Source organism: Xiphophorus couchianus, chromosome 13 (genome assembly GCF_001444195.1).
Source record: "Xiphophorus couchianus chromosome 13, X_couchianus-1.0, whole genome shotgun sequence".
NCBI lineage: Eukaryota > Metazoa > Chordata > Actinopteri > Cyprinodontiformes > Poeciliidae > Xiphophorus > Xiphophorus couchianus.
Window position 1 is genome coordinate 30,103,286 of NC_040240.1, and position 13,949 is coordinate 30,117,234.

At 40.6% G+C, this 13,949-nt stretch overlaps 2 protein-coding genes across 4 annotated transcripts in view; both read left to right on the forward strand.

Moving 5' to 3' along the window:
• Positions 1–2,754: 2,754 nt before the first annotated feature.
• LOC114156514 (uncharacterized) lies at positions 2,755–5,730 on the forward strand. Its single transcript, XM_028036998.1, has 2 exons — positions 2,755–3,198; positions 4,147–5,730. The coding sequence occupies exons 1-2, from the start codon at positions 3,157–3,159 to the stop codon at positions 5,080–5,082; spliced, it is 978 nt and encodes a 325-aa protein (XP_027892799.1). The 5' UTR covers positions 2,755–3,156; the 3' UTR covers positions 5,083–5,730.
• Positions 5,731–11,743: 6,013 nt separating this feature from the next.
• The window catches only part of col22a1 (collagen, type XXII, alpha 1), an 80,604-nt gene continuing 78,398 nt past the window's right edge, over positions 11,744–13,949 (forward strand). Inside the window, exon 1 of one of the 3 annotated variants that reach the window (XM_028036126.1) lies at positions 11,744–12,058. The gene's annotated coding sequence lies outside the window, so the exon portion shown is untranslated. The remainder of the gene's footprint in view (positions 12,059–13,949) is intronic. The other 2 variants (XM_028036127.1, XM_028036128.1) reach the window with 2 other exon arrangements.

Sequence of the window (13,949 nt, forward strand, 5' to 3'; positions counted from 1 at the left end):
GCGCCTTATCTCACCCATCTGCACATATTTAGGCTGACAAATGACAGCCTGGAGCAGAATCTGATCAAAGTTTAACACCATGTGATTGCAGGCCGTATTGAGGACATCCATCTGACAGGCATACGCGGCACATTCATCTTCAGTTTAGCTGGTATGAAGGTTAGCAGTACGACGGCGTCGTTGTAGATGGGGAAGGGGGAAAGTTGTACATTTCTGCCAAGAAAAAAACTCAGAAAATTTGAGCTCAATCTCAGAAATTTTCTGAGACAAAACGAGGTCCTTCCTGAGTTTGAAAAGTCAGAAAATTGCTAGAAAAATCTCTGAAGTTGAGATGAATCCCAAAAGAATTTCTAGAAAAAAATCCCCCCATACTTTTTGAATCTGAAAATCGACTCCAAACATTTTTAAAAGCTGAAAATGTTTGACTCTAGAAACTGAAGTTTTTTTTCTTGAAAAATTTGTTAAGAGTAATCTCAGAATTTCCACGGGGATTTTTTCCTCTCTCAAATTTGAGATTTTTGGGGCTCAAAAATTTCAGGGTTTTTCCTTTAATACGTCTTTGAGTGTTCGGCAGAAATTTACAGATTTACAAAAAAGACTATTTAAAGTGGCCGTAATATGGCGTGGTATAGGAGTCCTTCAGTAGATTGGGTTTATTTACAGAATTTGTACTAAATTTAGATCTTTGCAGTCATTTTTAAGATGACCAAAAGCAGCTGTTATTATTACATAATTACAGATGTAAACTGTAACATACTGCTACCACAAACAAAGGTGGAATAGCATTCCAGGCAAACTTACAACAGCAATGTCTACGTTACAGCATCATGGCCAAAGACAAAAAGATGAAATAAATTGGAAATATGTTTAGTGGACAAGTGGCGAATAAATTGATAGAAAAAGTAACTAACTGGACACTGCAGCACAAGCTCTCTACACTTTGTCACAACCTGGAGCACAAATAAAAAAAAGATGCTAGCATCTGCTGCAGTGTTAAGATAGTTTCCACTGTGTGTATCAGGGTATATTAATATTTCAATATTTGGTCATTGAACCATTAGGTTTGTGCGTTTTTAGAGGGGGAGGTCTCAGGTTGTGGATCTTAACCGCCACCATTACCAGAGGTCCACTGTAGTGAAGAAACAGCGTCACCACAGTGACTAACTGCACGAATGCAGAATTAGCATAAAAAAAAAATTATTCAAAGGGGCAGTAATATGTATCTTCCAGGCACATAATGCCATTTTATAGCTCTGTGAGGTGGCGATAGAAGGTTGCTGCGTTTTGCACAGCTGAATGTTTGTTGTGGGAGATGAATTGATTTCTCAAACATCAATCAAGTATATTTGTATAGCACTTTTCAGCAACAACGCAGTTCAAGATGATTTACGTCATAAAAACGCAAAAATACAAAGTCATATAAGATACCACACAGTCAATAATTGAGAAAATCAGTAAAATGTTGATCAGCGTTTCATTTATTATGGTTCAAATGCAACTCTAAACAGGTTGGTTTGTACTTCCAGATTTGTGAATGAAAGAATCAAGGCAGCACTCCAGGTCTGTTTTACTCCAGGTCTGTTTTACTCCAGGTCTGTTTTACTCCAGGTCTGTTTTACTCCAGGTCTGTTTTACTCCAGGTCTGTTTTACTCCAGGTCTGTTTTACTCCAGGTCTGTTTTACTCCAGGTCTGTTTTAGATGAAGGAATAACCTTATAATATGATGCCAATATTATTATAAGGCATCACAATTTGAAAAAAGCCGATGTCACATAATACTACCCCTCTAAAGCTATGAACATCTCGTAGAGTACCGAGTAGCAGCCAGTGGTGACGCTAGAGGAGCTACAGAAAAACACAGCTCAGGTGGAAGCAACTATTAGTCCCGACATCCACAAATTTGATTTATGGATGAGGGAAAGATACTCAGTTGATGAAAATCTGTTTGAAAATTCTCTCCAAGGAGTCTGACTCAGGTTGACATATTTAGTAAAGAACAAGCCGTCTCCAGATGTGCAAAGCAGGTACAAACATCTGTCAGTGGTCCTGAAGTCATAATTGCAGCAGAAAAAAAAGAAACAAAAAAGAATCGCATATAACTGTGCCTCTCGTTCATAATTACTTACTCGTTTGTAGCAGTTTGTGGTTGTAAAGTGACATGCTTTCTTGGTGTGAAAATTCTTGCAAGTCTTGTATTCTTGTTTTGTTGTAACAATGTGTTGCATGAAACAGTTTTATGTGAAAGTTAACCCTAACGCAGCAGCAGCCAGAAACCCCCCCCACTTTTTAAGATCTGTGGCTTGTTGGAAGGCTTTTGGTGATCTGGTCACAGTTCTGTGTAAAAACTTTTCCTTTATGTAATCCCAGACTGACTTCATGATGCTCAGATCAGGGCTCTGTGGGGGTCAAACCATCTGCTGCCGGACTCTGTCTCGTCTTTCTCACTGGAGAAAGAGAGACTGGTGGTACATTTCAAGCTTGTTGCCTAGCTGCGGAGGGAATTTGTAACAATTGGCTGCCTCCCTGGGACAGCACGGCTTGGCGAAGGACATAAATATATATATATATATAAAATGTTATTATCAGTATTAGGAATATGAATGAAATGCTTGAACCAACAGCAAATGCTGGCTGAAACTGTACCTTTTCTTCTAAGACATACTAATACCCGGGAATAAATCACGCAGTCGGGGTTTTAAACACACACACACACACACCCACACCCACACACACACCAGGGCGTTGCTGTTCTGCTTCAGCTCCCCCACCGCTGGCTGTTACATGTGAAGAGACGATGAGGTAACACACAACCCCACCGCTGGCGAACAGGAGCACGCAGAGGAGATCTCTGGCACCATCTAGTGGCCAATGAAGCACCAAAAAATATGCATGCGGTCTTGGTAAATTCGCTGTCATTTAAGCAGCTGGTTCCGGTCCTTTTCATATTAGTCTCTAGTCCCACTGCGGGTAATGAAGCTGAACTCTTCTCAACAAAGGCCTCGGCACGAGCGCGCGACCCGCCCGGTGCTAAACTGGAGATCACAGAACCGCCGCGTGACCCTAATCTGCATAATCCCATTAAAACCGCGCTGCTAACGGCACGCGCCAAACACACAGAGGGAGAGCGGCAACATTGTTGTTAAGGCCAGAGAAGATATGATTCAGCAAAAATTCAGACAAGACCTGTTCATCAAATCCGTGAGTACACAATACCAGAGACTCGTTTGGTTTTGTTAAACTGTCGAAGAAAGTAAAAGTTCTTAGCATTACTAGCTGCCTTGGAACAGCTGCAGCAGCATTGTTCCGAGTGAAAAAGATATTTTCTTACATAAATATGAAAGTAATAGTTTCAGTGATCTGGATTTTAGTCTTGTAGTTGAATCGAGCCAGCTATGTTGATGGCTGATATTTGGGGAAATGAAGTAGCCAGCAGTGACTGAGCAAAGTTTATGGATGTACACAAAGTTATTATTGTCGTTTGCAACAGATTCTATCAACTTTGGAGAGTTATTTTTAGCTCTAGGTGAATTTTCGTTTCATTATACCTAATACAACAAACCTACCTTCAATAATGTTTTTTTAAAATTACAAATACAAGCAGTTACGTATTTTATATTTAATACTTAGCCTTGTAAGGGGATTGTTTTTGTGTTTTTGATTATCTTGTGGCTCTGTAGCGAGAAAAAGAGTGATTAATATCTATTATAAAATCTAATATGCAACTGAGTCAAGGAGTCAATATCTTACCAACAATAGATAACTTTCTTGTTGTCTTCGTTCACTGTACATACAGAGTAGTTATTTGGTGGTTGGAGAGGATGCAACACCACACCATGTAAAACGTACAAAGAGATTTCCATGTAAAGCTTTAAGTAACAAACCAACGGAAAGATAAACCAGACTAAAAATCTATGAAATTACATGTAATTCTGAGTGAAATGCTTTACACATTCTGTTCTCAGTATGTGTTTCACCCATACTGTCGCTAATTTCTGATTCCAGGGAAAATAATAATCAATTAACCCACCCAGTGTAAAGATTTATAACTTTGTGTTCTGAATAAACTGATTCTCTCATAGTTGATAAAGTTAAATGGTATTTTCCATGTAAGGTCTAATTTGAGTCCACAATGTCTCGTTCATTTAGGAACCTGTGCAACAAGAGGAAATGTTAACCACCCATGATAAAAATGCTAAGTTGCATCTGTCTGTTCAGAGCATCAAACGCACAACTAAAAACAGCCTCAACTCGAATACACCTGGCCTCCATATGTCAGGCACACATGGACAAGAGTCACTGGGTCAGCTTATGGCATCCTCACCAACCCAGGAGGGCATGGCACAGCTGGGCTCACTGGTGCTTAAGTCTCCCAGGCATGACTTGGAGAGGCTGGCTGAGGACCAGCCCCCCAGGCGACCCCTCAAGCTCACCCCTCTGGAGCTCCCAGAGGAGGTAAGAGAGGCGCAGAAGAAAAAACTTCACTTGATCCAACAAGACGCCAAACTTGCCGACTGTAAGTTCGACATGATGCTGAAGGAGAACATCATGAGGAAGCCAAAACCGATTATGAGGCAGAAGATTGTGAAAGCAGTCGAGGGTCTTTCTGCTTCAACCATGCCAGTCGTGACTCAAGCACAACAGAAATCCCATAGACCGCAGCCAACATGCTCTAACCCAGTGGAGAAGAGCGGAGAGAGGCAATTGCGAGACATCACACGTCGAGGGATCCCAGCGTCCCTCTCCGGCAAGCCTGCCCTTCCTCTACCTGCTGCCAGAATTAAGGCTCAGGCCGCATGCGACGTAGAGGCGTCACGCAAGAACCCAAGTGCCCTCCAGTTCGAGGTAGAGAGAAGGTGGCCGAGGCTGAGGAGAGAGCAACGCCTCGAAGAGGATCAGTGCCAAGCCAACACGTCAACCAGGGGATTATGCACAGATGGAGGCAAGCTTGCCCAAGGTGTCCGAGGCAAAGGGCAGCAGGCGGAGTGGGCTTGTAGAGGCCAACTGCAGGCTGGAGAGAACTTCAAAGATCCCTGCACTCTCGCAACGTCACGCGAGCAGGGAAGCGCCAAGAAGGGCCACTGAGAGGGAGGCGGGAAGCAATCCGCAAGATACATCTTGGACAGACAGTCGGACGAAGGTGGAAACAGGGAAGCAATTCCCGACAGCTGGAAGGCAAAGAGGAAAATTCCCTTGATCATGAAGCAGAAGAATGCCTTTCCTGGTGAGGCTCTGAAAGTGTAGTGAAAGTTCAGCATGGAAGTTGCCAATTCCTTAGATAGTGAGTCAAATATTTTGTTCAGATTACAGTTTATAATGTTCCAAACTTTAATACAGAAAGTGAATTAGCAGTGAGAGACGCATATGCCAGGTTTGCTTTAAGTTATGCATAGTCTTATTTGCAAAGCCTCTGCTGACGAGACTGACTTAATTAGCTTAGGCAGCCCTGGCATGGAGCGAGGCTTCTGATACATCACACAGGGTGTGATACAGCAGCGATCCAACAGAATGACACAGCAGAGATTTTTCCTCTAAAGAGGAAAATATATCCTGAGGGGTAGGATCTGAACCGTGGAGGTACTGAGGATGTTGACTGACTGATGTAAAATTTTGCAATATTTTTTTTTTACTGGAAATGGCATGATTAATATATTTTAACGAGGTAAGAGCGTCAAAAATATGTAACCCAAATGTATATTGGTTTTCACTTTTTGAAAAATAAAAATCACTACAACTGCAAAGTGGCAATCTGATTCTGTTTGAATCAAACGTGCAAGAGTTTCTACTCCAGAAATCTCTGATGTGTCTGTCACTTAAAGTGCATCTCAAAATATTAACTTATTGTATGACCTCATCACATATCACTATGCATTGTCTGGAACATCCATTACTGAGCTTTGGCAATTTTTCTGCAACTGACAACCCTCCTTTATAAACTGACAAAGACAATTTTAGTCTGTTCAGCTGTCCATTTGTCAAACGCGGGACATGCAATAAATGAGATCAAGTTGATCTGGTCTACATTCTAATATTCATTTTGAAAGCAAAAGCATTTGCATATATCGCCAAACTTCTACAACATTGTGTGGGATGGCTTGACATTTTAGCGCCTCCAGGTGGCCTTCAGTTCCTATACTAAGCTCATGATTGTACAATGCAACCAGCCACCTGTTTTGTCAGTCTCTAACAACATTGACCAAGATGACTTTTTTTTTTCTTTTTTTTCTCCGAAGAGTTTTTGCGGCGCTAGTGGCTCGTATTTTTTCAACAGTAGGCAGACAGGAAGGGGGGTGAGGAGAGGGGGGGAAGACATGCGGTAAAGGTCGTCGGGAGTCGAACCCGCGACGTCCGCGTCATAGACTAAGGCCTCCAAACGTGGGGCGTGCTAACCCCCTGTGCCACCACAGCATGCCCCTGACCAAGATGACATTTGAGGCTCCTGAAATAATTGTTTGGCCCCCCCAGCCACAATTTAAGAATGATATGAATTTGGGTCTCCAGAAAATCTTCTCACGTTAATTTGATTGTAAATATAACCGCATTTGTCCATTTGTGACGTTTACTCAAAAGCAGACTTTGTCGAAACCAAATCTGTTTCCAACACATTTTTCTACACAGCAAGCAATTTCAAAGAATAAGCAATCCAAATTCTTTTCATTTTGGTGAGAAAAGAAAGAACTGGTTGCATTTCTTTTCACAAAGAAACAAAAAGAATCCCCTTTTTAAAAGTTTTGGTAATACAGTGGTTTAAATGTCACATTCCTACACAACAATCTGGCTACTTAATTTGTTTGACTGACACACTATGCTTGGTTTATTGTTGTTCAGGCAAAAAAAGGTGATTTTTTTTGTGATTTCAGCATTCTCTTTTCTTTCTTTTTTGTTTTACCTGCATCTATATTTTGATTGAATAATTTTGTCCTATATGACAAAGTTTGAAGACCTTTGCTCTGCTGCTTCTGCTACTTTGTGTTCAGCAAACCTTCTCCTTCACAGTTATGACTGCTTGTCAGACGCTCCAGTAACTTCATCATGCAGCTTTATAGCTCCATTTGTGATGTCGCCCCTCACGCCCCCTGGTGGCCCTTCTAAATATGACATGAAAACCTTCTGGGTTTTTCAGTTTTCTCCTTTTTCAGTTTTCTCTCTCCTTTTTTGATGGTGATGTTAACATTACTATGTAATTTATTCAACTTGTACTTGTCCTCCTGCTTTTGAACTAATGTGAATTTTACCTTTGAAAGTGTCAAATTATTTGCAGATGACACACGAACCGATCAAAAACTGGAATTTTTCTGCAATAACTAATTGGGACTATTTCATAATGCCTCTGGTTCAGGAAATAAAATGTAGCACTACTTAATGTACTAAGGGACGAGGTGGCATATGATATCAGAAGACTAAATTCATCTACTGGAGCTGTTGTCAGTAATCAATAAAAACAATACAAAAGAATAACTGCTTTCAATACCATGTATTTTATAGAATGGAAAATTAAAATGACCACCACAAGACACAAAACATACATAGAACCCAAAAAATAAATACTATATATATATATATATATACACACACACACAGTACTGCAGTAGATCTTCTATATAAATGTGCACAAAAGTCCTAAATTTCCCCACCAGTCAGCACAATGTCTGACTGACACACATTTAAAAAGTCCATGGTTTGATTGTCCAGATATTTGAGGTTAAAATGTCCAAGTGCAATTTGTTTCCAATGGAGAAGAGATGAATAATGAATTGTGTGTCTGTACGGGGGAAATGCTACAGACCATCAGCCTCCTACCAGACCAGTAAGGAGTGAATTTCAGGTTCTCCTGGCCCCAGCCAGTGGTCAGAAGCTTGCCTTCCTTTAACCCTAAAAAGGGTCACCTGGCCTGCATTGAAATAAACAATGCAGGCCATTGTTTATTTCATATATTGTTTATAGCAGGCCAGTAAATTACCAGCCTGCTAATTAACTAGACTTGTTTCAGTTATTATATACAGAAATAAATTCAATTATATCCACAATCTAATCTTTCAGACAAAATAAAGATATCAGCATTTATCTCATTATCTTAAACACATATATTGAATTTAAGAAGTTAGATCATGTGACAATTGATAATCAAACAATTAGCATTGGCTACCAGCACCAACATGCTAAACAAACAAAACAACATTGTGTTTATCCATCCATTTTCTTGTCCCTTGTGGGGTCAATCTCCAGCTAACGTTCCGGGCAAGAGGTGGGGTCACTCTGGACAGTCTGTCTCAGGGCAACACAGAGACAGACAGGACACACAACAGTCATGTTTTTGGGCTGTGGGAGGAAACTGGAGAACGATTTTTATATTGTGAGTTTTAAAAGTGCACAATAAACAAAGAGATGAACTAATTGTTTGGAAGCACAAACCTGTAGCTCCTTAGTCTCCAGCTCTCCCCCTCACACCTGACAGGGAAAGCTGGAGCAGGCCTGAATTACCGCTCCAGATGCAGTGATTGGCTGATTGCACTGTGTGAGTGACTGTCACTCTAAAAAAATGGAGCAGCAAAGGTGGGATTAAGGGCAGTTTTTAACCTGGGTTACAAAAACCAACAGTAATAAATTCAAAATTAATTTCATGCAGTAAAATAAAAAATATATATCATCTCATTATTTTTTATGATATTGGACATAAAATGCAAAATACCAGTCAAAAACATGTCCATCTTGAAATCCAATATTCTTTCAGGTATATTTGAGAAATCCTTTAATCTACATGGTAATCATTCAGCTGAGCAAAATGCCTTGGTGGACCTGGCCAAGCCATCAATATGCAGCTCCTCCAAAGAACCCTCCCCCACGCAGCTCCTTCAGACTAGTCAGCAGCAATTAGTAAACACCTGGTGGAACTGCCCATCTGCTGAGCTTATTATATGAGCTACTTCTCAGTGAATTGCTGATAAAAAAAAAGGAGTAAAGACTTCCTGAAGGCGGAGTTTCAGAAAGAGCAGGAGTTCTTAAAGAGACAGAGATCCAATTTCAAGACGTTAAATTAGGAAGTCAAATTTCGTTCAAGTCATATTTGATATATTCAGCATTTTTGTAACAACTAATTGTAACATAGTTACGTGATTCTGCTTAAAATGCCACTATGTGCCTGGAAAATACATAACACTGCCCCTTTAAACTTTGGATTAGAACTAGAAGTGTTGCCCTCTGCTGTTTGTAAGAGAGAATGCAGGTTTTTACACTGATTATTTTTTTCAGCTGTAGACTAACTAGTTATCTCACACCTAGTATAGTTTTGCTGTGGTATTTTTTAAAAACCATATTCAGAATGTCATATCACACAGTGAAATCTTTCTCTTTTTCCCAGAATAGGTTTGTTAAAACTACTCCTCAGGCATGGTGACGGTTCTACTGTACCTTTTTAAAGATTTGGCTTCAGCACTTTCACACATGATGATCCGACCATATTCTGGTAGAAGATTGCCCATCTGACGTGGGAGGTTTGAAGCTGGCTGTCAGTCAGGTAGCAGATGGCTTTTTCCAACGCTGCCTGGCACCCGCAGCCCCACACTCACCCGCCTTCTGGTCACCTTTTCAGACCCTCTCGCACACGGCGACAGACGGTTCCTCGGACGTACACAATCACTCACATCGTACATCTGCCCCGAACCATCAACCCACTTCCCATCCGCTCTACACTGAGCCTATACATAGCCTGGCATGCGCTTCAGTTCCCTGGCTACAAAGACACTGCAAATAGCCCTGGACGTAATGGCCATCTTGTTTGTTGTCCATGATTTCCACATATTGACACTGTGTTTTAGTACATTTTGGTTCCCTGCATAAGATTGGCGTGCATGTCAGTTATTGCAAAAGCACCAAACAACAACTTTAAAGATGTTTTCTGAGCAACAGAAGCCCTTTTGAGATTGCAGAGGAGAAAGAGGATATCTGAAAGGAAATCATGGCTGCTCTTTGAAGTCAACTTTTGTCCAGAAAACCATGTAAATACATTCAGTAGCTGCGTTTCCATTACAAACGTACGCAAAACTTTGTGCTAATGTTGGGGGTTGCATTTGCAGTGTTCCCATTTGACAAACACGATTAAAGTCGCATGTGATTAAGTTTGTTCATGCAATAAGTAACATGCCATGCCATAATCCTCCAACTACTTCCTGTTGTCGTCTTCTTAGTTTTTTGCGCCAGTGGCAACATCCGGTTGATCGTGTGACTCGTGTGATGTGAAAAAAGGGTTTCTGTTGCAGGTTTGCAAAATAAACAACTATTGATATTGTTAAAGTTTTTGCTGCTCATACTAGCAGCAAAAACTTTTATCAACTAACAGGAGGGGTTTTTTTCTAAATTGCCATTTTTTTCATTAAAAAATGTCAAATTTGAAGTTAAACATGTTGCCAGGTGGACGGGTGTATGTTGAAGAAGCATCAAAACAGGAGGGTTGAAATAAAAGAAGAAAAAAAGGCTGCAGTATGTAATGTGAAAAAAATCATATTTGTTAAAACTGTCACTGTGTTGTGACAAATAATCTGAAAAGATTGATCTCCTCCACCTTCTCCCTGAGCTGCTATTGTCATCAGAAAAAAATGCATCAACCAATCAGAGCCAGGAGGAGGGTCTTAGGGATGTCAATCAATCTCATGTACTTGCTCCTAAATGTGCTAATGATGGAGAAAGACCTTACCATTACAGGTACCATTTATGTGCCGTCATCCGAGGCCATGCCATGCTAACTAGCTTTAGCCTTCACGGTAGGCTCTGCTATCAAACAGAAGCTGCAACCTATCAGAGAGAAAGGTGGGGTAATGACCAGAGACCAGCCTCCTGGCTCTGATTGGTTGTTTCTAGTTAGCATGGGAGAAGGCAGAGTAAATCCTCTTTTTCCCCACAGAGTATTTATCTCATATTGTCATGACATAGTGATAGATTCAACAAATATGTCAAAAAATCGGTTTTGTTTTTTTTACTGCGGTTGTAACATATGAGGTGTGGAAAAGAGAAAAAATTTACAATCTTGCAATATATAATTTTATACTATATCAACATCTTCTTGAAATTATGGCCTAATGCATGTTTTGTGAAAAGTGCTTTTGAACATTACATTAGGAAGGTGATGATATAGTAATTTTCTATGCTCCACTTATCTGGAACAAACTTCAAGAAAACTGCAAAACGGTCGAAACACTGACCTTCTCAAAATCAAGGCTAAACTCCCACCTGTTCAGAGCTGCCTGTCATTAATAACAACTAGAACATTGATCAGTTTAGTTGTTCTTGATGATTTTTGAAGATGGCTTTTGACAAAATGTGCTTTACAAATCAACTGGCCTTGATCCGACTGGAATGAAGGTGCAACACAAGAGCGTCTGAACCGGTGCGTCCGACACAAAGGTGCAAGCAGGAGCGTTCTGTGATTATTTTCCTCAGTCTAAATAAAACCCGTCTCCGCAAGCGTGTGGCCGGGCAGAAACCAAGGCAGCCCGGCCCACCACCAGACCCAGGGTGGCTCCTATGCAGCCTTCACAGCGGCAGGGGCTGGACACCAAGAGGCCGTTACCGAGATGCTGCACCTCTTTGGCTGGGCAGAAAGAAGGAGAAAGAGAGAGAGAGAGAAAAAAGACAGAAATATCCAAAAAAGTTGGCTCTAAATTTGGCTGCGCCTCTCAGCCTGTTTTTTTTTTTCATGAGCAGGCCACAGGCGGTGGAGAACAGCAGAAGCCACCTCGTCTCCCAAGTGAAACCCTACACTTTCTGTCTCCCCCCTCCCCTCCCCACCTCCTGCTGTTCCCTCCCACTCCGACCAGCCGTCTGAAAGGTTGCCGGAGATCACCTACCAAACACTACTTCAGAACTCTGTGCACTGGACCGGCGACCCGGGATAAGGAACGGGGGCTCATCTTGATTTGCAGTGCCTGCCAGGAGGGGGAACCTGTTTGTGGATTATTATCCCCTTATAATGATGCTGCCGCCCTGCTGATCCAGAGTGTGAGCGCTGGAGGCAGAGAGAGAGAGAGAGAGAGAGAGACTCCTCCAGTGAAACTGACTCACCGGCCAGGTAAGAAAAAGAAAAAAAGTAGACATTTTCACCTTCCTAAAATGACGGCATAAGTCAATTGTTGCCAAAATTTATGTTGGGTTTTTTTCTCTTTTTTTTGCATCAATCATGCTGTAAAGGAAAATGATTATTTTAGCACTTAAATAATCATTGTTGAAAAAGAAGATCATTTAATGCTAGCTTTGGACAAAAAGTTTTGGCTCTTTCCTCTTTTCTCTCCCGAGTCCTTGGCGAGTGGCGGCGTCCTGCTAAAACGAAACTAACAAGGCTTTGACAAAAAATAAATAAAGGTGATTTTTGCAAGAAAAAAAAACCTTTTGGCAGAAAAAAATTACTTGTGGCATTATTTTAGTAAGGTGACAATATGATACTGTTTTGTTCTTTTACAAAGCTATGACATTTGTTTAATGTTGAACAGTGGGATAAATCTTTTTTAAATTGTTGTCTCCTGGCCGTTTGATGTTATTTTGCAGCTCCTGTGACTTTAAAACTATTTTCATAATTTGTGGCACAATCCAAGGTGACTGTGGCACAAAAGAGAAACAAAAAAAACAATACGAAAAAAAAAACCTCCAGAAAGTTTTGTTTCTCACGTCCGAGGAATGATGAATGCAGCGCTTCTGTTATAGACATCTAAGCTGCAGGTCTCAGGTCTGCCGCTGAGGGAGGAACTGGAAACCGGCCTGATGACACAGATGAGGCAGGTTTTTTTTTTTGGTTTTTGTTGAGGAAACTGGACTCAGGTTCACAGCAGCAGCACTTACCTCAGATGGTTTATCTGCACATAAAAATGGAGAATAACTCCAGTGGAAGAGCCAGGGAGGACAGATTTGTTCAAAGCCCAGCAGTCGGCTAAAGAGCTAGCTGCTGCTAAGTTTCCCTCCCCTCCACAATTTTATGACGCTACAACCCTCCCATATAATATAGTATAATTACATTTTAGTTTTAGTGGATTTTATGAGAGAGAACAATATATATTGGTGTGTACAAATATATACAGTATATATATATTTAAATCTGTAAAGTGCGGCATTCACGTGTATTCTTCCATCTTTAATAAATAAAACCCAGTACATCCAACTTCCTTCAGAGTAAATCTGCTAGTGCGAGGTTCTGTATTAGAACCACAGCAGGTTATGATGCAAGTGATATGGCTCTCTGCTCAGAGTGTCATATCAAAGGGGGCATGAGAACTCAAAAACATTTAAAAAACCCCAAAACAAAACAAGGTGTCTTTTGCTTCTTAACATGTCTAGACAGACAGAATGTAAGAAAACATGGCTGAAGACTAAAGCCTTTATTGTTATCTGTTTAAATGGTTATTTCACCACTTTTAAGGCCATGGACCACATTTGATTAGCTTCAGTTGGAAATTTGAGATACAAATTCTAGAAATACATAAACCTCACTTCCACACACACACAAACACGCCCCCACAAAAAATACACATTTTCAAATTTACAAAATCTTTATTATATCCAAAAGATTGACAAATAAGATTCATTTAACATTCGAATGGTTCAGGCAATACCTATTATTTCCATTTTCTTTAACATAAAGCTTTGATTTGTAAACTTGGTCTAAACAAGAAAAAAAAGAACGAGCAAAAAAGAATGATCACTTTTCCCAGAGAGCACATGGAGGGCAGCATGGTGGAAAGCACGAATGCTGCATTTTCTTCTCCTTCTTTACTGACATCTGTCCAGAGTTCATTTTCCAGATTTTAACATTCATCCTAACTCGGGATGTTTGGAGCAGTTCAGCTCACATACCTAATCTGCTCATAAATAGCAACAGGGAAAGCAAGAAACAGAAATAACCCTAAGTGGAATCAGATAAGAAAATTAGTATCTGGAGACTGAAAGCCTTTGCTTTCCCAAAAGTTCATAAT

Bases quoted from the DNA above. Each gene is read 5' to 3' on its own strand.
- LOC114156514 (XM_028036998.1), top strand. From the start codon at position 3,157: ATGATTCAGCAAAAATTCAGACAAGACCTGTTCATCAAATCC. The intron at 3,199-4,146 runs GTGAGTACACAA...TCGTTCATTTAG, and splicing joins AAGACCTGTTCATCAAATCC to GAACCTGTGCAACAAGAGGA.